The 23,811-nt window shown below is 44.8% G+C and overlaps 1 protein-coding gene across 1 annotated transcript in view; it reads right to left on the reverse strand.

Moving 5' to 3' along the window:
• Positions 1–3,591: 3,591 nt before the first annotated feature.
• The window catches only part of pdzd8 (PDZ domain containing 8), a 78,601-nt gene continuing 58,381 nt past the window's right edge, over positions 3,592–23,811 (reverse strand). Inside the window, exons 5-6 of the mRNA XM_042336793.1 lie at positions 9,458–9,620; positions 3,592–6,826 (exon numbers count right to left, since the gene is read on the reverse strand). Of these exons, the coding sequence (XP_042192727.1) occupies positions 4,617–6,826; positions 9,458–9,620 (2,373 nt within the window). The 3' untranslated portion in view covers positions 3,592–4,616. The remainder of the gene's footprint in view (positions 6,827–9,457; positions 9,621–23,811) is intronic.

Consider the following 23,811-nt stretch of genomic DNA (forward strand, 5'->3'; position numbering starts at 1 on the left):
TAGATAGTTATAGAACAGATACTCTTTTCAATTTTAACAAAGTAACATATGTGTCGAGCCTTGCTCAGCTAATCCTGGCTCTGTTGGGAGGCATTCTTGGCAGTGAATCAGAAGGTTGTGGATTCAAATCCCACATTGGGACTCTATGAGCACACAGTCTAGGCTGTTGGAGATGCCATCCTTCAGCTGCGACATAAATCTGAGGTATGGTCTGCCTGCTAAGGTGGATGTTAAAGATCCCTTGGGACTATTTGAAAAGTATAGTGCCAAGGGATCTTTAAACATCCTCGGTGTCTTAGGCAACAATTCCCTAAGATAAAATCGATCTTTCACTTCATGCCTGTTTGCGGGACATTGCTGTGCATAAGTTGTCTGCCACATTTGCGAACAAAATACAGTCACTTCACTTTACGTAAAATACAGGAGGACACCCGCAAGAGCTTCATAGGATATACTGTAAAGTACAAGTGACTGTGTCGTTTTGTGCGCTTAGAACTGTCTTCCTGATATAAAAGGTACTAAATCAAATGCAAGAATTCTTATTATTCAAAGGTTTGAAGAATTACTGCGGATTTATGGCAATCAGAAGGTCATGGGTATAAGCCCCATCTAGGTCAGAAGTCATGGGTAAGAATAATAATAATCCTTGCATTTCATATAACACCTTATCACGTCTTCAGGACATCTCAAAGACTTCATAAAATATACTATAAAGTGAATTGGCTGTATATTTTGTGGGCGAAACCGGAACCAATTGCGCACTCAGTGTCCCACGAACAGTTGTGGATTGAGTGACCAAATTATTATTTATTTTTCGAAGGGATTATTATCCCCGGAAAAGCGATCTGCAATACACTGACAACCGAGCTCCTACTTACTGATAGGTAAACAGAGGCTTGCGGAGTAAGGAAACCTTCCCAAGGTTTCGCCTTGCCCGGGAATCAAACCCAGGTCCTCTTGCTTGCGAGTGTTCTAATCACTAAGCTACATGACTCTACAATACCTTGGAGTACAACACCTTGGGGATCCAGTATCACTGTATCAAAGCAAAGAATGTGCATCATTTCAACAATTAATATCCAAAACAGTAATGTGTCAAGCAGTAATCTGCACCTCGCCTGTATGGGTTCCTCACAGTCAGAATTATATTTGACAGAAAATGATCCTAGAGGGATATACCACAGCAATAACTTTTTTTGAATCACTTTAAAGTACAGTGACTCTGAGTGAGTTAATTATGCAGCTGTGTCAGCATAGAAAGTACATTAAATTCACTGGATAAACATTTATTAAAGCAGCATCGCACAAAAGACAAAGTGCTAGATGTGAAATGGTTTATATTGCTGGAGGCAAGGCAATATCTCTTCTAGCAGTAAAGCGATTAGGAGAATCAAGCCTGATTTATACATTCTGCTCCTAATTGATCTAGCCTCAGGCAGAGCAGAATCCCGTCCTTGTGCAACTTTTAAGAGACTATATTACATTGTTATAGAACTGGTCGAAGGCATGTTTTTGTTGAAATGTTCCCTCGAAAGTTCTTGGCCATTCATTCATTCATTCACTGGACTTTTAAGGAATTACAGAATTTCTGAATCGATTGGAATCACTGCACATAAGACTGCCGCTGTGTGAATTTCTGTGTTTTTATTGCACAGCGTGAATTGCCGTGTTTATACTGTGTGGTGTCTGATACACGTGGAAATCCATCACTGTTCCTAAAGAGTATCCAAACCAGAGTTCCACATGTGCATGGCACCTACATATGTACACATTCATGTGTCTGGTATGGAATGTGCATTCTCTCGCTGGAGGGAGGCACCTTGCTTACCTAATTCCATACAACAGGCAGGTTGGCAAGAGCCACTTCTTGGGGAGCCCAAAAGAGTGTGCGTCTGGTTACAACTGGAGTTAAAGCAGCTAAAACCCATTGGAAGCACTGTGTCGCAAGCTTCTCATGATTTATCCAACTACGGCTACCCAAATCATTAGAGAGCTTGCAGGGTCAGCAGGAGCTCAAGGGGAAGAATCCTGCTCTCAGTTTCGATGCATCGATCATCTAGTTCTGCAATGTATAATACAGTGAGTTTTCATATAGTCCAATATCAATGCCCTTTTGGTCAAGACATAATGTCTGGAAAATGTTAATTTCATGATATAATCACCAGGCTTCTTAAAGTGCTAAAATATGCATTTATTAGCAATTTGCTTGTGACAGTATTTCCTGTATTGTTGATGCAAAGGCAGAGGAAAAGAATTACTAACACTGTTCGTAAACCTACATTATTTCCACGATGTGTTGCACACTGAAATAAGGAACGATTACCACTGGAATTCAACTTCCCTTTGCATCCGGTGGGAAACATTGTCTAATCTACTTTTTGCCTAATTGTCTTCTTAGAAAGGATAATAACACTCTGAACATCTTAATGATAATAATCCTTACATTCAATATAGCGCTGGTTCTGTCAGGAGGACGTCTCAAAGTGCTCGACAGGATTTACTGTAATGTTTGTAGACAAACACAGCAGCCAATTTGCGCACAGCAGTGTCCCACAAACAGCCGTGAATGGAGTGACCAATTTTATTTGGAGGATTGTTAGCCCAGACATCGGGAGAATGAAACTGCCTTCTCTTTTCAAATAGGGTCATGGGATTTCCAATGTCCACTCGAACAGGCAGTGAGAACCTCGGTTTAACATCGCATCCGAAGGTGATGACTGGGTCTGGGAATGAGACTGAAATCAAATGAATGTTGTTCCTCACAGTAAGATTGCATTAGGCTCTTCACAAGAGTATTATTTGATCAGCTGTGAAAGCTAGCCTTTACTTTACAGAATGGAGGTTTTATTCAGAGAAATAAATTCTGAGATAAAACTTAATTATCTGTCTGATGAAATTAGGTTCGAAGAAACCCTGGGGAAAAAAAGTAGGGACTAAATTGAATACTCATGTTACATGCATTCCTAAACAACAGAGTCTACTCTAACTCATTTGTTATAAACTATGATTTGGACAAGTGGAAGAGCCTGCAACCTGCAGAAAGACCCCATCAGAAATTGGTCAAGGCTCCAGTTACCTGCCGACTCACAATAATTGGGTCATTGGAGCATAATGAAACAGGTAAAAGAGGAGGCCATTCAGCCCACTGAGTCTGTTCCACCAATTTATTAGATCCTATTAGATCCTTTCCATTCCAATGTCTCTCCTGTTCTCTCGCCGTAGCCCTACTATCCAAGAGTGATCTACAATTTGGGGGCTATCTTTCAAAGCAGTCAAATGAATAGTGAATAACCTTCATTGGAAAAACAAGCCAAAATAAATCAGGTTTGGTCCTTCATCTCAAAGCTGTTTGTGGGATGCTGCTGGGAGCAGATTAGCTGCCGTGCTTTCCTGTAAAAGCAACAGTCACTAAATCTCAGGCCACACAAAATATTTGAGCTTAATTAGCTTGTCTGGAGAGAGTCAGACTTTCCGAAATTACTGTAGTTTTGAAACACGCAAACAAACGACATCCGACACCAAAAAATGAACAGAGTAATACATTTCAAAACAACCATATTCAAATGAAAAAAAGTTACAAACCAAACAATCTTGCGACATCATGTTTTATTGGGCAGTGCAGTCGACGTTCTAAATATCCAACCCTCTGTTTTTACGTTGAGATTTTAAAAAAATAAAAGTGATAAGAGATCGAGATCCAGTTAACAAACAAAAAGGAAACAGTGCCTTTCAAATCAACTCAAGCCCATTTCAGAAAAGACGTCCCTCGCTTCACTTAACTTTGTTTTCTCTTTACGTGAAAGTGGGCAGCGGGTTTATCAATGTGAGTGTTTGAATCTATCTGCGTTATAGTTCCGTGAAGTCACGTTAGCTGTGTTAAACCCAGCAGCGGAATGGCTTCACTGTTTAATGTATCATTTTAAATATGAATTAAATAGCCACATCTTTATCATAAGCATTATTACAATTGCTTTAAAGGTGATTTGCACAGGTCATTTTTTGTTCCCTGCATTCCACAGTAGTCATTTTCTTTAAATTATAAATATCGACATCGGAGAAACTTTTTACCAGATATACAGTAACAAACTCAGCTTGTACTAAAATACTTTTTAATAGACGCAACAAGCCCACCACCCACAGTTTGCTATTTTGATACACGTTTGGCAAAAAAAAAAAAAATGGCTATGCGATAAAACACAAATGGTGAACTTAATTATAAATTATGACATGATTGCGATTCTAAACCCTGGACCCATGACATAGCTTGAACCCACTTTTCCAACGTACAAGGAACTTGCTTGCGGAGTGCTACAATGCCAGCAGTGAGTTAAATAGGTTTCGCTTAATGCTATCCTGTGGCACACAATCTTGTTTCGGGGAGTGGCGGGAGAGTGGGGGAGCGGGGGGGGGGGGGGAGGTGAGCATAAAACGAAAGAGGCCGCATTGGCTTAATGAGGCTATAGACACATTAAAAGTCCAATTACACGAGACAGAGTAACAGCAGCATTATTGCACAGAAGCGGAAGCCAATTTTTGTTTTTTTTAAAAAAAAGGAAGAGAGAAAAGAAAACGGTGGCTATGGTGCGCGACCTTCCTATCCGGAACTTGAACTAAAGTTACGAAAGGGATTCGGTGCCGTCGATCAACTGCTCGGTTGTTACTTCGGCGAAGGACTGCAAGTCTGTGTGGCCGGCCACGTCACTGTCATCCGCTGTCGTGGGGTAGGCGGTCTCGTCCGAAAACTTCACCGCCTTCCTTCCTTGCTGTTCCGAAGCCGAAGCGTTCTCGTTTGATTCGAGGTCCTCAACCCCTGCCTTGTAGTGAATTGTGAGTAGTGTCAAGGCCTGCAACCGCTCCCCTGATTTGGAGAGAGAGGCGGCCAGCAGCAACCTCTTCCTTGGGTCGCTCGTCTCCTTCTCCTCCTTGACCAGAGCGTTGTTGTGTTCCAGTTCCTGATCGATCTCGTGCTGCAGCTTGTCCAACATCAGCTCCAGTTTCTGAAACCGTTCATCCGTGGGCAGCCCTCGGTACAGATCTCGCCCGATCTCCTTCACGGCGATGAAGACGCTGTCGTCGAGGCCTCCTTCCTTCTTGACGGACAGCTTCGTGCCCGTGTTGGAGGAAGAGGAGGAGGTGGAGGTGGAGGCGGAGGCAGAGGAGGAGGAGGACTGACGTTTGGAAGGGCTGCTGCCGCTGTACGTTTCCGTGTCGCTGCTTTCGTTGTCCGAGGTGTTGGGCGTGTGCTTGGGTGAGGGCTCGGCCAGATCGGGCACCCCCGGCTCGGCCAGGCGGGTCCGGGGCCCTTGCGTGAGGTTCATCAGGCGGGTCTTGGTATTGATGAGGTGCCGGGTTAACCCCGTCCTGTTAAACGACGTTTTAGCTTCCAGGTCGCTCCGCCTCTCCGTGGTGACACAGAAAGGGGTTTCAGCCAGACACTTGTCCTGGCATTTCTTGTGGCAAACGTACGAACAGATCATGCACTTGGATGCTGCTTTGGTCCACACCTTCTTCTTGCAGTACTCACACCAGGTGGGATTCTGAAACTGAGTGTCCTGGAAATTGTGCTTGTTGTCCGTGCTCAACATCGACCAGAGGTTAGCCTCCTCCTTACTGACCGCGGAGACCTCCTCCGGCGGAATGTCCTCCTTCTCGTTTTCCACCGCAACGCTGGAGTTCTCCGAGTCACCCTCCTGCAGATACGTAAAGTTTAACGTCAGGTCCCCGTAGCACAGTTTCTCGTTGAAGCCCTTGTGGGTGCTCAGGTTGCGCAGGGCAGTCCTACTGCCCACAGCGCGTGGCTCGGGCGCGTTCAGCCTGAAATTGCTCTGAAACTCCATCGAGGCTGTCGCCAGGCACTCCATGGCGATCTCTTCCAGTTTAATGCTGGCGTGACCCAGGCAGAGGAGGTCACCTACTTTGAAAGGCTCTCTGCACCACAGGGCCACGTTGAGATACTTGTGCTGTCCTTCCACCTCAAAGATGCAAGAAGCCTTGCTCCATTTCCCGTTCTTCTTCTTGTACAGGGTTTCCGAGGATTCCCAGGTGTGGCTACCCTCGGTCACTTCGCGCGCGCTGCCGCAGGAAGCTTCCGGAACTCGCTCCTTGCTCTCCTGCTTGGCCACGGGCGGTTTGGACACTGGCGGGTCTTCGCTTTGCTCCGCGCCTCTGCCTAAGCCTTTCTCCGCGGTTTTCTCCACGTTGTTGGTCAAGGGCAGGGGCTTGTCCAGCCTTTCGGTGGCTATCTCTGCTGTTTCGACCAAGTATTGGGTTTCTGAGGAAGCCAAGGTCACCTTGATTTGGGGTCTCGGTGGCACAGGTGGCTTGTTGGTAGAACCCAGCGTTACCTTATTTGGCTGCTGTGTCACGTCAGTAGTTTCTGGACCCTTTAGTTGGGAAGGTTTTGTTGTGTCTTTCAGTTGCGATTTCAATGGGATCGGATAATTGCCCAAGTTCAACTTGCGATTCAGAATCGGGGATATGGTTCCCATTGGCTTTGTGGCAAGTGCAGTTACGGAACGCTTTGGGCTGTGGTTGATTTGGGTCAAATCCTCCTTCAACTCTGCGGGCTGTAGTTTTATTTCGGGACAGACCAGTTCTTCAAAGTCGGAATATAAATCCCTGTTGTCGCCACCGTCTAAAGTATTGTCATCGTCAACAACCGGCTGACCAAATTGTGAACCAAATCCACTGTCCTCGAAGTTCTCTTGGAGTGAGCCGCAGTGCGGATTCTGGTGTCTGCCAACCGGTCTCTCGTAAACAAACAATATCTTGTCACCAGCTTGTTTTATGAGCTTAAAAACTTGTGGGGAAGATGTCACTTTAACTCCTGTTGAGACATCGAAACACAAATTTATTACCAGATGAAAATTCCTAAAAACTTTACACTAGCGCTACAGTTTACAGTACATCCAATGAAGCGCTTTGAGATGTGCTCCCGACCTGAAAGGAGCTATCCAAATTATTTTATACAGTAACTGCACTATCTTCCTTCATTGTCCAATTGCTGTGCATCTTGCCTCATGCTAGGTCCTTTAAGCCTTATAAGATATAATAATAATCCTTGCATTTGATATAGCACCTTATCAAGTCTTCGAGATGTCTCAAAGCGCTTCACAGAATATACTGTAAAGTGAATTTACTGTGTATTTTGTGGGCGAAACGCGGCAGCCAACTGTGCATAGCAGTGTTCCACAAACAGTCTTGGATTGAGTACCACTTTATTTATTTATTGAAGAGACTATTACCCCGGAAAAGCGATCCATCAATCGACTAACAACCGGGTTCCTACATACTGCTAGGTAAACAGAGGCGTGTGTGTGGAGTAAGGAAACTTGCCTAAGGTTTAGGGCAACCTCGGTCTGCTTGCTTGTGAGGCGAGTGCTCTAATCAGTAAGCTGCAGGACTCCATATAGAGCACCCCGGTAATTCAAATCGTACAAGAATTGCCCAGTTAGTTGTGTGATGCACTTTGAGATGTTCTCCTGACCCGAAAGGCGGGGTATAAATATAAATTGTTGGTGTTCTAAGTGATTGGCAGGGTTTTAAGTGGTATTCACACTCATTGGATTCGTATGAGATTCATTGAGATCTGAATCACAGATCTTTCCAAGTTTGTTTGGATGAAACGATTAGCGAGGTCTTTAGATCATTGTCTGATATTGTAACAGCACTCTCATCACTGGCGGGATAATGATAATAATAATGATGCAAGTAATAATAATTCTTGCATTTGGTATAGCGCCTTTCGCATCAGAGGGATGTTCCACAACACATCACAGAAATTGCTTTAGCAAACGCAGCGGATATCTTAAATGTATTCAAATCAACAAACCTTGACCCCTTCACATGGACCCATGTTAACTAGTTACATAATCGAGATAGGCGACTTCAAATATAACCTCAACCGAGAACAACTTACATTTATCTAGCGCCTTTCACAGTGTAGTATCTCAGAGCGCTTGCATTACAGAGGATGGTGGTGAGCACCAAGGTGCACCATTGAGTGGATGTTAAATAAAATCAGTGGGCGTGGGGGAGAATGAGGTCTCATACATAACAACAGCAAATTACATTTATATAGCACCTTTCACGTCAGGAGGACATATGTGCGCGTGTACAATGATGTTGACACTTTGATTCTAAACATACATTAGTGTCGACGAAAGGATCACTATGAAATAAGTGAATAGGATTTTTTCCAAGCGAGTATTGTGTGTGTGTGTGGGGGGGGGGGGGGGGGGAGAATGTGGGATGTGGGGGGTAGGAAGGGGTATTTGACGAGAGATGCAGCATGTGGTTTATGACGAAGCTGGAACACCTGCTTCAATTCTGTTTCCTTCACGTAAAGGAAAAAACAGACCTGCAAACCAGATGCAGCTAATTCAAAAAAACCTACTTTAACAAGCCAACTGCACACACGTACCACACACATATACACAGAGTTTGGTTTGTTCTTGTACACCTGCTTTTTCTTCACTCCCATCTACATAATTCTCCCCCCGCCCTCCCACCCCATCCCCAAACCACCACTGATTCAAAATTTAGCAGCCTAGGCTTTTGCAAGGCTAAGATACGTTTTCTATATGATTGTGAGCCTGGCTCAGTTGGTACCCCTTTAACCTCTAAGTCATAAGGTTGTGCGTTGAAACACCCCAACACCCCCCATTAGACCTGAACCCATATAGTGTAGGCTAACACTCCAGTGCAATTCTAGGGGTGTGCTGTATTGTTGGAGGTGCTGTCCTTCATCGGCCATCCTTCAGTCCTGTGTGCCTGTTCAGGTGGATATTAAAGATCATGTGGCACTAGTTCAAAAGAGAAGGGAGTTTTTCCCAGTGTCTTGGCCAACAACCACCCACCAACCCTCAGATAAAATTGGTCATTCACCGAAAGGCTGCTTGTGAAACGTTGCTGCTTGCAAATGTATCACAAACAGCCTTTAGGTGAATGACCAATTTTTGCTTGATGCCTACAAAGCAGCAAGCAAAAATTGGTCATTCACCTGAAGGCTGTTTGTGATACCAAATGCATTTTGGCTTGCTGCATACAAATACAGTCACATTAAATCCTGTGAAGTTCTTTGAGATGCCTAGACAATGCGAGAAGGCGCAATACCAATGCAGGGACTTTTAATGTTTACTTGAATGATGTTTGGGGGCCTTGGTTTGACGTCTCATCCAAAGGACAGAACCTCTGACAATGTCCCAGCACCTCATTGGAGCGTCAGCCGAGCTCACGTAACTTCAAAGTCCCCACTTAGGGCTCGAACCGACACCTTTCTGAGTCAGAGGTGAGAGTGCTACAGACTGACTGAGTCAGGCTGACACCTGTACCTTCAGAGCACCGTTGCTTTGGTCTAGAAAACGATCTGGTCGCAAGCTCACTGACTGCTGAGCTGGCTTTCACCTGCAGGCTCCCGTTAGCTTCTGCTGCAGATGTGAGATGCAAGGCCACTTACCCCCAATGGCAATAAGCCGGTCTCCCCTCTGAAGGTCAGCGGCCGCAGCCGGTGAGTTGGGTGTCACGGATTCCACGTTGACGTGCACCGGGTCCCCATCAGTACCCTGGACGTGGCGGAAAGTCAAGCCCACACTTTGGGAATTTCCCTTTATCAGTTCCACCTATTTTTTTTTGAAAAACGCCAAGTAAAGACAGACACACAGTCAGTAATCAAGCGAAGCAACGGTCTTGAAACATAGCTCCGAGTTTGTGAGAGAACCGAGGAACAATGAGAATTTTTTTTAAATAAAAGAGGAATAAAGACAAAATCCAAGAAGCCAACTATTCACGAGTTTTTTGGTTGGTAAAACATTGGAATGCCATGAGCAGGCAATAATTCTTGGCTTTTACTCAGAATGACTTTGCAATGGTTTCTCACCATAGGACAAGGCAGCTTCCAACAAAACAACAATTCTGGGAGCAGATGGTGGATGGAGAGAGCGCGGAAATCATATATAATCAATGAAGTGAAGACTGATAATACCAGAAAAGAACACAGTATTTATCGGAATCAATTGAGATGTATAAAAGTGGATTGGGGAGGGAGAGAGGGAGGGAGGGAGGGATGGAGGGAGGGATGAGGATTATGTAAAAAAAGGAAACTCGAGTTAAGGAAACACCATGATCTAATAAATTAACAAAACAATCTGAATTGGCGGAATAATGTATTCCTAATACTATGTTTGCACTCTTATGTCCCATCAATCTTTACGTAAAACTGGGAGAAAATATCAGATAACATATTTCCAGGAATGACAAAGAAGAAATTAGTGTTTATGCAAATATAGATATGGGTACATAGAAGACATAACACTCTAAAAATACCAAGTCTTGGTTAATTTGCACATTATAATTGTAAAGTTCAGCTTTGTTGCTGACCGTTAAAATAATTAATAATGATCTAATAATCCTTGCATTTGATATAGCACCTCATCCCGTTGTCAAGACGTCTGAAAGAGCTTCACACAATATATTGTAAAATGAAATGGCTGTATATTTTGTGGGCAAAACACGGCAGCCAATTGCACACAGCTTCCATAGTCTGGGATTGAGTGACCAAATTATTTTTATTTATTTTGAAGGAATTATTACCCCCAGAAAAGTGATCCACCAATCGACTAATAACCGGGTTCCTACTTACAGCGGCGAGTGGAGTAAGGAAACTTGCCCAACGTTTCGCACTGCTGGGGAATCAAACCCAGGTCTCTCGCTTGCGAGGCGAGTGCACTAACCACTGAGCTACAGGACTCCACTTAGGAGATCTTTAATACAAGCCCTTCTGCAAGAGAGAACAGTTGTAACTTCTGAAGGTTTAAGTCATCAGCATGACCAAAGTTGCAACTGACATAAATCTTTTTGCCGTTTTCGCCAACTTACTCACTGACTCAACTGAAAGGTCAAGGAAATGTTACTGGCTTGCTGCCGGAACAGCTGGCAGGCATGTCAACAGTGATTTTCTTACACTGAACAGAAAGGTTTGAGGATTAGATTACTGGTGGTTTGAAATCAAGCTGCATAGTCAACCTAAAGAAAAAGGCATAATTAGCCTCAAGTTATTAGTGTGCTGGAGCAGATTGCTATCAATGCCATGCAGTTAGAGAGACAGACATGGCATCATCCCTTGTGTTGATATCAGGCATCCCTCTATACATCTGAGAATCATACAGCACAGAAGGAGGCCATTCAGCCCATCGTGTCTGTGCTGGCTCTTTGAAAGCACGTTCCAACCGGTGCCACTCCCCTCCGCTTGAAAGTTATTATCGAATCTGCCTTTCGGGCAGTGCATTCCATACCGCAACAGCGTGCTGCGCAAAACAAAATTTCCTCATCTCCCCTCTGGTTCTTTTGCCAATTGTCTTAAATAATTAACCCATTAAACCATTTTAAAGGTCCACGTTTGGAACACTTTCCGTTCACTTAGAAACCGCATAACTGGCCAAATGACTTTCTATCCACTGCGGATGGTCAATTCTGTCTAATAAAATAGCGCATGAGAATGCACATCATATCTCACATCACCACAGGTACACAGCAAATCTCACAGGCTAAGATCCAGGTGGAGTTCAATCCCGGGCATAGCATGATATTTGTGGGAATTGTTGGGTGAACTTGGTTGCCCAGTTGTGCGAATTCTAGTACTGATCAGTAGAACCAGAGGACATGTCCTGCGATTGAAGGAGAGGGTGGCAGGGGTGTAAATTCAGAACAAATCTATGGAAACACAGCTTCAGTGAGCGAGTCGTAAACGTACAGAACAGGCTCCCTCGGGAGACAGTGAGCAGAAAATGTTTGTTTCAAGAACACATTAGATTTCTGCTAGAAAATAATCTCTCGGGATACGGTATATAGTTTGGGAAAGACATGTCAAGCCACTGCCAGGATGGTGGAAGGCGAACTAGATGGACCTTGATTTTCTTTCACCGAGCAAATTCTTATGTTCTTAACTTCAACTTCCGGTTGTCGGGCATTGAGTTGGTAAATCTCAAAACATTCCCAAATCCCCCAAAACGTTCAAAGTCCCAGAATCAACAACTGTGGTCTGCCCACACTCCCCAAACGTGCTTGGCTGTTATTCCTCACCATCACAACCTCACTGTCTCCTCCTCTCTATTTAACCCTGCTCCTACTCTCACTTCCTTGATATACAGGGTGACCAAAAAGTTGTGATATCTATCCTGTTATTTNAAAAAAATCATCATTTCTTTAAGGCTTATGAGACGTTGTAATGGTATCACAACCTTTTGGTCATCCTGTACAATACAAATGACATCTACACAGCTACTTTCACGTCAAGAAGACGCATCAAAGCTCTTAACAATTCTGGCTGGGCACCTGAGCTGGGAGTCTGAGCCGAGTAGGTCCGTGGGCGGAACCTAATTGCATATAATGTATGTAATGTATCACAAACCCGATGCCAATTGACGCTTTCCAAAATTGTAAGTGCAACACTTTTTCACAAGGTATTCTCATGAAACGTAACCATTCTGATCTTTTTTGTGCAGCAGAGAGATAAGACAATCAGCACATCAGGCTGCACTGAATTTTAAGCAGGGGATCAGGCGTAAAAAAGGGCAGACAGATAGCTCCATGTACAAGCCAGATCTTCAGTGTGAATACAATAACACAGCTATATTTTTTGAAAGCATAAATTCCCCCCCACCCTTCCACCTGCTACCCCCACCCACTCCGTCCATCCACCCGGTCCCCATCTAGTTCACTGCAAAAGAACTGGAGGCATTGTTCGAGTTGCAGGTCATCTCAACACGTTGTACAATGTTCAATTCATTCCAAGCTACAATAAATGACAGTAGCATTATTATCAACAGGATGATTGTTTTACACTGCTGTGTGCAATGGTCTGCTGCGTTTCGCCCACAAAATATACAGTCAATTCACTTTACAGTATATTCTGTGAAGCACTTTGAGACATCTCAAAGAGGTGATGACAACAACAACAAGATTACATTTGTATAGCACCTTTCACGTCGGGAGGACTTCCCAAGGCGCTGGACAGAGTACAGCATTTCAGACCCGAGTTGGGGTTGGGGGGGTAAGGGAGGGTTGGTGAAGAGGGGTGGTTGATGGCATGGTCGAAGAGGAGGGTCTTGAGGTGGGACTTGAAGGAGGCTAAGGAGGGGGCGAGGCGGAGTGACTGGGGAATAGAATTCCAGAGGTTGGGGGCAGAGTGGCTGAAGGCTCTCCCGCCAACGGTGGGGCGGGTGGGGCGGGTGGGGCGGGGGGGTCGGGGGACGTGGAGCAGACCAGAGCCAGCTGAGCGGAGGGAAAGAGCGGATTGGTAGGGGTTTAGGAGGTTGCAGAGGTAGGGTGGGGCGAGGCCTTGGAGGGCTTTGTATGTGAGGACCAGGATCTCCTTCAAAGTATTAAGAAAACTGCAGCTTTGTCAATCTCTAGCAGAGTATTAACAACACAGTGTTAAAATCACGTTATATATATATATTTTTTAAATGGTGTTAATACAGACGGGGAAAGTAGACTGTGTGCTTAAATGCACCTCATTTTCAGCCCGGGATACAGCACTGAAGCTCAAAGATCACTAGGAGAATGGAGACAGGCGCTAAGGCAATTAAAAGCCAATGATTAGCTGTGTGGAGAACACATCATGACAAGCAGCAGTACAATTACAGGAAGCAATAACCTTTTGCAGGCCTGAAAAGCAAACACACCACAAGCTAATCATACCTTTCATCTCAGAATTGGACCTTAACAAGCACTCCTGGCTACAGCACCTAGACAGAACCCTTGATCACAAGCCAGGACTGCTTGTGAATGCTGATGGGCATATACAGAAGAACTTTTTTTTTCGAATTTCCTATTTCCCTCGTCACACAGGTGTTTTGTGTGTGTGTGTGTGTGTGGAGACGAGAGAATCTATAGATATTGGTATCAATAAATCAATGCTTTTTTTCCTTTGCATAGAAAGCCAAACTCCTCTACCCGCAGACCTGACCCAAAGCTCATTGTCGGACCACCCTTACGGTAAATTCATAGGATTTACTGTAAAGTGTAGTGACTGTGTATTTGTAGGTGAATGTAGCAGCCAATTCGCGCACAGCCACACAAAGGCCGTGAAGGGAATGACCGATTTCATTTGAGGGATTGCTGGTAAGGACACTGAGAGAAACTCCCTTCGCTTTCTAAGGAGTGCCATGAGATTTTTAACATCCACCTAAACATCCAAACTTGGTATAACATCTCATCCAACGGATATTACAGTTCTCCCACCCCCACCCCATCCCCATCACCCCCCAGCACTGCACTGAAGTGTCAGCCTAGACCAGGGGGGGGTCCAACCTTTTGGCTGCTGAGGGACGGATGCTCTATTTGAGAAACATCCGTGGGCAGCATAAGCAATATTCTTTTGTTTCCTTTCCAGAAACACAACATAATAATTATGGGATATGGAGGTGGGCGGGTGGGCCAGATGAAATGGAGGGGGGCGGGGGGGGTAGGGATGAAATCAGCCTGTGGTGGCCCACCCTGGCCTAGACTATGAGCTCAATAATAGATTCAAACCCACCACCTTCTGTCTCAGAGGTGAGAGAGCTACCAACTGAGCCAGGCTGACTCCGACGGGTTCTGTGAAAAGATTGCGCGTGTGTGTTTGTGTGTGTTGGGAGTGGTGGGATCATTTGCTCTCTGCAGTCCCCTGAGAAGAAAGGGTTAAGGAGATAGTGGAACAAAGTGAATTGTAAGTCATTTTTTAAAAAAAAAACTAACTCTATTGTATCTTTTGTTGCATTATTTCTTTCTTCCCTCTGGCAGGTAAGGACCACATGTCAAACACTTCCGATGATAAAGAAACTGACGGAGATGGATGAAAGACAACGTTTGCTGACAGACGAAAGATACCATCAATTTCCTCAGTAGCTTAGCAGAGTGTAGGTTGGAACAACTGTTCAAACGACTGATCAGCCAAGTCATTTCTGTGGTCAAATATCATTCTACATGGGAAATGCTGCAATAATAATAATAATCCTTGCATTTGATATAGCACCTTATTACATCATCGAGACATCCCAAAGTGCTTCACAGAATATACCGTAAAGTGATTTGACTGTATCTTTTGTGAGCGAAACGTGAAAGCCAATTGCGGTGTCCCACAAACAGTTGTGGATTGAGTCACCATTTATTTTTGAAGGAATTATTACCCCTTGAAAAGCGATCCATCAATTAACTAACAGCCGGGATCCTGCTTACTGCTAGGTAAACAGAGGAGTGTGGCTTTTTCTATGCGCAGAATCAAGTCACCCCCTCAAAAAAAAAGGCCATTCGGTCCAACTAGTCCGTGTCAGTGTGTGCTCATGGGATGGACAGGGAGAAAGTATTCAAAACCAAGCTACAACATGAAACAAGGGTTACTGGCACCTAGACAGAACCTTTGATCACAATCCAGGACTGTTTGTGAATGCTGATGTGCATATACAGAAGGGACTTTTTTTTTTAGAATTTCCTATTGCCCTCGTCACACAGGTGTATTTTTTTTGTGTGTGTGTGTGGGCGAGAGAATCTATAGATGTCGGCAACAATAAATAAATGTGGGTTTTTTTCTTTGTGAGAAAGCAAACTCCTTTACCCGCAAACCCATCCCGAAACTCATTGTCGGAAACACCCCTACAGGTGCCTGACATGAAACGGCTGCTTACATTCCTACATTTCCGTCAAGCTCGGCAACTGAAAGTAGATTGAACGCCTCCAATTTTGCACGATGGCCACTTGCGAGATAAGTGCTTCCTCAGAGTGTGAAGCCTTTTAAGAACGCAAATATTTTCTGGGAATCGGGCCAGGTAGCTGGTAGCCCAGTCTGTCCCAATGCAGGTCAATGCGAGCCGAGAACTGAGCGAATAATAAAAGTAATAATCATCGCGTTTGATATACCGTCTTATCATGGACGGTGGAGTCCTGTAGCTCAGTGGTTAGAGCACTCGCTTTGCAAACGAGAGACCTGAGTTGAATTCCCGGCAGAGGGCGAAACCTTGGGCAAGTTTCCTTACTCCACACAGAGCCTAATAATAATCCCTCCAAAACCAAAAACAATAATAAATTGGTCATTTTCAATCTACGACTGTTTGTGGGACACCGCTGTGCGCAATTGGCTGCCGTTTTCACCGAGAAGACATGAAAAGCGCAATATCAAATGCAAGGATTATTATTATTATTAACATGTCTTCAAGACGTCTAAAGTGCTTCACAGAATATACTGTAAAGTGAATTGTTTTGTGGGCTAAACGCAACAGCCAAATGTGCACAGCAGTGTCCGACAAACAGTCATGGTAATCAAATTATTATTTTTTGGGAAGGAATCATTATCCCTGGAAAAGTGATCCGCCAATCGACTAACAATCCGATTCCTACTTACTGCTAGGTAAACAGAGGTTTGTGGAGTAAGGAAACTTGCCCAACATTTTGCCCTGCCTGGGAATCAAACCCAGGTCTTCGCGCTTGCGAGGCAAGTGCTCTAACCACAGGCCTGTATGGTAACCCCCTTCTTGGCTAGCATTCTTGCCCCTCTGCGAAGATGGGTGGTCCTGTGGCCCCCACCTTGGGAGTGAATGACAGAAGCCATCAGCAGTATCGGGACAACACATGGGGTGCTGTGTGGAGCCCACAGAACAGTTTGAGTCCACACTAAGTAAGAAAAAAATGGAAAAGGTTCAACGATCCGGAACATTCTATCTCTTAACGCAGAGGGAGTCGGGGTGGGGGAGGTGGGGTCGGGAGAGAGAGAAAAAGCACCGTTCCACTGTTTCTTGGAATGGTGCGAGGAGATGGATTATCTATGACATGTGAAGGAGCAAAATTGTCCTATAATTATCATGAATTGCTGTTCCATTTTGACTAAACAGCAATTACAGGAATCGAATGGAGGAATTAAATACGCTGGAAGCTCGGGAAGGTTGCTCTAGCTGTGCCAATAATGTCAGAGGCAGGTAAATGGCAAACACTGGCTACCGAGTGCCATTTTACTGGAAACACTGATGCAAACACCCCCCCACCAGCTCGTTCAGGAGCTCTTACACACTGACACCCTTTTAGTGCTCGGCAGCCGCAACTGTGATATTTTACTTTGTGTAAAGCGAGGAGGAAATATGAAGTATTGATCTGTGTCAGTTTGAGAGGCGGGGTGGGGGGGCGAGAGGGAGGGTAGGGGTGGGTGGAGGGATGGGGAGCGGAGGAGAGCAGAGAATAGAAGCTTTGATCTGAAAATAAACCAGAATGAGCAGCTGCAGATAGTAGCTTTTAGCAGCACTTCTGCAGGTAAACAAGATGTGAAAGCACTCAACAGATGTTCGGATTTGTGACAATTCTTTGCAATATGTCAGTTGCGGAGAGCGGGCAGCGCATAGTGTAGAAGTCTAGAATTTTTCATGTGAACCATTGGAACGAACCAAGAAGGGTAAAATAATAAATCCTTGTATTTGACACAGCGCCTTATCGTGTCGCCGAGACGCCTCGAAGCGCTTTGCGGGATGTGCTGTAAAAAAGTTTGAGGTATCTAACCATGTGCTTTTGTTGCGAGGGGGAGAGGAGAGAGGAGGAAGGCAGAATCAATTGAGATGAAAGGGAGATCGGTAGATACATTAGGAAATAAAGGTGTTAAGGGGTATAGAGAAAAGGTGGGGAAATGGGATTAAATGACCTCATGCATTGGTGAAACTGGCTTGATGGGCTGAATGACCCAATGTCTTTGTGGAGTCCTGTAGCTCAGTGGTCAGAGCACTCGCCTCGCAAGCGAGAGACCTGGGTTTGATTCCCCAGCGGGGCGAAACGTTGGACAAGTTCCCTTACTCCACACGCCTCTGTTTACCTAGCAGTAAGTAGGAACCCGGTTATTAGTCGATTGGAGGATCGCTTTTTGGGGTAATAATCCCTTAAAAAAAATTGGTGACTCAATCCACAACTGTTTGTGGGACACTGCTCGTGTGCAATTGGCTGCCATGTTTCGCCACAAAATATACAGTCAATTCACTTTACAGTACATTCTTTGAAGCGCTTTGAGACATCTCAAAGACCTGATAAGGCGCTATATCAAATGCAAGGATTATAATTATAAATAAAGTGAATGGTTCGCTTTATGCTGCCTTTATTCGGGCACAAATAACCTTGAGCTTTCAGCAAAGCCTCAATCACTTCAGCTACAATTATATTACAATCGTTAGTTTCTCCAAAGCGGTTTTCATGCCGTTAAGCTACTCTGAGCCCAGGCCAGACTGCGTAGATGCATTAACTTTTACTGGTAAAACCAGTGGACACTACCTACTGTAGACACTGAATGAATGAACAAAACAGCAGAGCAACAGCAAAGGTCCAGTGCGCAACCAATTAAGCATCACATCTTTGCTTTGGGGAATTCTGCCCAACTTAAAATTCTGAAAGGTATTTATAGTCTTTCCTGTGGGCAGAAGGAACTCCTTTTGCTTCTCATAGCCCCCCCAGTGGCTTTCTTATTTTCGCCCCCACAAGCTAAAGAGTCAATTCACTTTACAGTATATTCTGTGAAGCGCTTTGATACGTTTCGAAGAACTGATAAGGCGCTGTATCAAACACAAGGATTATTATTATTATTCTCCCAGCTTCAATTGCTCGCTGCTCCACAGAGTTTAAAAAACAATCTCTCTCTCTCTCTCTCTCTCTTCCTCTTTGCCTCCCTCCCTCCCCTTCGATGTGCTGTTCTGTTGCTTTCAATGGGTCCTGATGCTGCTCACGAGCCGGGGAAATGTTTGCAGTCAGTGGTTGCAAGGTAATTTCATCCAATGGCGCACGTCAGTTCAATTTGAGCATGGTTATAGGGTACAAGTCGCTGGCAGGCAAATAGACAGCAGCACCCTGCCACTTCCAATTACCAGCAACAGGCAGAAGACCTGTCCTGGACCTGGGTTTTATATCATAACCATCCACATTGATAACATCACGCTGGATAGTTTTAATTAACGCATCCCAATTGTGATTGCTCGATACCGATCTACATCATTGAGAGCGTTTGCCATCCTGCGGCAAATCTAAATTAATATCTTCAGCAAAGATAATAATAATAGTAATAATAACTTGCCTCTCATGTAAAGTAAAATAAAAGCCCTTTATGAAATATATTGGATTAGAAATGAAAGCCAATGCTGCTAAACAGGCAAAAGCAATCTCTGCTAATGAGAAAACTGCACAACGCACGTCATTCATACCAGCCAGGCTATTTGGTAATATCGTCCAGCATATTGAACAGAAATATGAAAATAAATAATAATAATAATAATCCTTGCATATAATAAAGCATATTTCATGTCATAAATTGGCTGCTGCGTTCGCCTATAAACGCAGTCATCACACTTCATGGTAAATCTTGTGATGTCCTTGTGACGTAAAAGGTGGTATATCATAAAAAAATCAAATGCAATGCTTATTATCAGTAGTGGTATTGAATCATGGCCCAGAAACTCCACTCCAGGGGCCATTCTTCACAATGTGAGTGCACTTTGGTCACGACTGTTTGTGTGACGCTGCTGTGCGCAATTGGCTTCCGCGTTTCTCTCACAAAATATACAGTCAATCCACTTTACAGTATATTCTGTGAATTGCTTTGAGATGTCTGAACGACATGATAAGGCACTACATCAAATGTAGGATTATTATTATTATTATTGGGATCTTGTCTGTAAAGAGTCCGTGGTTTTAAAGCAGTGCATGAACTGAACCTCTGAAACTAGGAAACAGCTGCTGCCCATGTTTCAACACCCACACGGACTTGCAAGCGTACTGCACAGCCACCTACGTGTGGGCCATTAACAGGTAAACGTTGTCTATTTCTGGCATGTGTGTCAGATTAGTACTCTTGCCTCTGAGTCTGAAGATCATGGGTTCAAATCCCACAACTGGAGTTGAACTGACATTGCCCAGGATGACACTCCAATGCTGTGGTGGGGGAGGGGGGGATTGTCACAGGTGCTGTCCTTTAGATGAAATGTTAAACCGAGGCCTTGTTTGCCTGTTCAGGTGGATGTTAAAGATCCCAAGGTGCTATTCAAAAAGAGAAGGGAGTTTCCCGTGGGTTCCTCCACAGATAAAATTAGGCGTTCACTTCATGGCAAGTTGTGGGGGTTTAAGATGTGCAAATTGCCTGCCACATTTGCCTACAAACACACAGTCACTAGATTTCACGGTGAAGACCTGTGAAGTGCTTTGAGTCGTCCGAACAACGGAATAAGAAGCTATACCAAATGCAAAGAATAATAATAATAATAATAATCCTTGCATTTCATATAGCGCTTTTCACGTCGGGAGGACATCCCAAAGCGCTTGAATTATTAATAGTCACGACGTGATAACGCTCATTTTTCCGCTGCAATGGATTGACTGATAAGAGGTAAAAGGGCCTGCTTATATGTGGATACACAGGAAACAGCTGTACAGCATGCATAAATTTAGCAAGAGAAAGCAACCGAGTTGCAGACTCTAATCTTTCTCCATATCTTTCGTTTCTCATATCTCACACCGCCTGCACTTCTCCTCTAGCCACCTGACCGTCTTGTGCGGTGTTCCTCAGGGCTCTGTCCTTGGTCCCCTCCTCTTCAATATCTATATGCTCCCTCTTGGTGACATCATCCACAGACATGGGGTCAACTTCCACATGTATGCGGATGACACCCAACTCTACACTCTGCCTCCATCCTCGACTCCACGACCACTGCTGTCCTGACAGAATGTCTGTCAGACATCAAGTCCTGGATGAGAGATAACTTTCTTCAGTTGAACGTTAACAAGACCGAGGCTTCCGTCAGCGCCTCCTCACCTCAGGCGCTGACAGCATCACCATCCATGGTTGCACTCTCCACCTCACTGAGCCAGTCCAGAACCTACGGGTCTTGTTTGATCCTCAACTATCCTTTCTACCCTTCATCTGCGCCATGACCTGCTCTGCCTTCCCCCACCTCCGCAACGTCGCCCGGCTCCAACACTGTCTCACACCGCAGGCTGCCAAAACCCTCAAACATGCTTTCATTACATCGACGCTTGACTATGCAAACTCACTGCTTGTCGGCCTTCCCAACACAGGCTGCAGATCATCCAGAACTCTGCAGCCCGTGTCCTCTCCCGCACCAGGCTCCGTGATCCTATCACCCCCATCCTCGCCAGACTCCACTGACTTCCCATCACACAGAGGATACAGCTCAAGATCCTGGTCCTCACCTTCAAAGCCCTCCATGGTCTTGCTCCCGCCTCCCTCTTCGACCTCCTCACCCCCTACCACGCTGTTCGGTTCCTCCACTCAGCGGGCTCTGGCCTGCTTCACATCCCCTGCCTCACTCGCCCCACTATCGGCAGGTGGGCCTTCCGCCACTCTGCCCCACCCTCTGGAACTCCATCCCATAGTCCCTCCATCTCGCCCCCTCCCTCGCCATTTTCAAGACCTACCTCATAACCCTCCTTTTCAACCGTGCTTTCGATCTCCCTGCTTCCCCCCCTGCACTCCATCCTCCCACACCCCAAAGCCTCAGCTCGGGTCCATAACTCTGTCTGTCCAGCACCTTGGGACATCCACCCGATGTGAAAGGCGCTAAACAAATGTAATTTTGTTATTGTTGTTCTCTCTGATGCTGTCCCTCTCGCTTTCTTTCTAAGGGCACACATTGTAACACAAAATGAATATCCATAACAACACAAAATATTAAGCCATCTGTGGTCAGGGCATATTACCCTTTTTAGTCCAATATATTTTGCAAAAGCACGGAATATCAACTTCTTGATTTGCCCGTTCGTCTGCGTCCAAATCCCTGTCTGTCAAGCACCTTGGCACGTCCTCCAAATGTGAAAGGCACCATCCAAATCTAATTTGCTTCTTCAGCTCAAACCCTCTTTCACCTCAACCCCCACCCAATCCCCGTCAGCTTCAAACCCCTCTTCCACTCACATTCCGCATGTGTACCCCTACTATGTGTACCAGTAGTACTAATAATCCTTGATATGATATCTTTCATGTCGGGAGGACATCTCAAAGCGCTGCACAGGATTTACTGTAAAGTGTAGTGACTGTACATGTTACAGTCTGCGGAGTGCAAGGAATGAGGAATACAAACGAGTAAGTATGCGTTCAGACGACAAACGGTATTGAGTTGAACAGCTGGATTTATTTTGCTTATTTCACTTTGTTGATGAGTTTTGGATTGGAGAGGATTATTGGCAAAGCTGGAGTTTGCGAAGTTTTACTGACCTTCCATCCGCAGAAATGCTTGCTAAAAGATTAAAAGTGCATTTCTTTCATGTAAAGGTTTTGATATTTTCTTGTGAACTTTCCTTGTAGCCCATGCCAAGAATACAGAGAGACAAGTTGCTTGCTTCCACCAGCAACCTGTCAACACTTCTCAACTCGCTTCACAACAGATCAAAGTGTAGTGACGGTGTATTCGATTTCGAACGTGGCAGCCCATTTGTGCACAGCATCATCCCCCAAACAGCCATGAACATGAATAATAATAATAATCATAATCCTTGCATTTGGTATAGGGTCTTATCATGTCCTCAAGATGTCGAGGATATACTGTAACGACTGTGTATTTTGTGGGCGAAACACGACAGCCAGTTTGCACGCAGTAATGTCCCACAAACATCCTTTGAGCGAGTGATCAATTTTATTTGGGGGATTGTTAGCCAGGACACCAGGAGAGAGAAACTGTTCTGAATGGCACAGGATCTTTAATGTCCATCTGAACAGGCAGACAGACGGGACTTTGGTTTAATGTCTCATCTGAAAGACGGCACCTCTGACAATGCAACACCCCACCCCCAGTGCTTCATTGGAGGGTCCGCTTGGACTACTGTATGTGATTCCAAGTCCTAACATGGGGATTGAGGCGAATGACCGGTCTTTTTAATCTGGAGGGTTGTTGGCCAGGACACTGGGAGAGACTCTTTTCAAACAGCACCACAGGATCTTTAACATCTTTGCAAACGAATTAAAATCACATTGGCCAGACTTATTGGTTCACTGGTTGCTTTTACAGTCAATACGTATGCTGGGGTCTGGTTGTAGATCAGAGCCACAAAGCAGCATCCAGAGGCAGACAGAGAGAGAGACAGAGAGTGTGTGTGAGAGAGAGAGAGAGAGAGAGAGAGAGCAAGAAAAGGAACAAATTCTGTATCTTGACTAGTTTTTACTCCGCACCTTTTGTGCCACTGATGGACCATAGATGTCCATCTGGACGGTCTGTGAATCAACCAGGGTACCGAGGAAGCAGAAAAGGTATGCGGGCGTTATTCAGCCTGGACAAAAGAGTCCCGAGCTTTTCCATATGTAAAAGCAGCGACCGAAACAAAAAGACAAGAGGACCTCTTCTGTGTTGCCATAACAACCCCTGTCTCAGTATCCTTCTCGCTGTGTACTGTATTATACTTATCCTTGTCATAAGCAATTGCTCACATAAAATTCAAATTAGCCTGGGATCTGAAAGCACAAATTGAGACTTCAATAGGATTTGAGAGACAAAACAACAAGCAGCTTGTGTAAGCACAGATCATTCAGCTGCAATTTTACTGCAGCCTTTCAGTGCACAAGATCCATGAAATGACCAGAAATTATACACTCTAAAGAAAACTTGACAGCGCACATCCTACCCAGCACAGATTGGACTATGCTTTCTAGTGTTGAAACAATAGGAGTCCCGTAGCTTAGTGTTTAGAGCACTCGCCTCACAAGCGAGAGGACCTTGGTTCGATTGTAGGGGCAGGGAGAAACGTTGGGCAAGTTTCCTTACTCCACACGCCTCTGTTTACCTAGCAGTAAGTAGGAACCTGGTTGTGAGTCGATTG

This window comes from Callorhinchus milii, unplaced genomic scaffold, assembly GCF_018977255.1.
Source record: "Callorhinchus milii isolate IMCB2004 unplaced genomic scaffold, IMCB_Cmil_1.0 Scaffold7, whole genome shotgun sequence".
NCBI lineage: Eukaryota > Metazoa > Chordata > Chondrichthyes > Chimaeriformes > Callorhinchidae > Callorhinchus > Callorhinchus milii.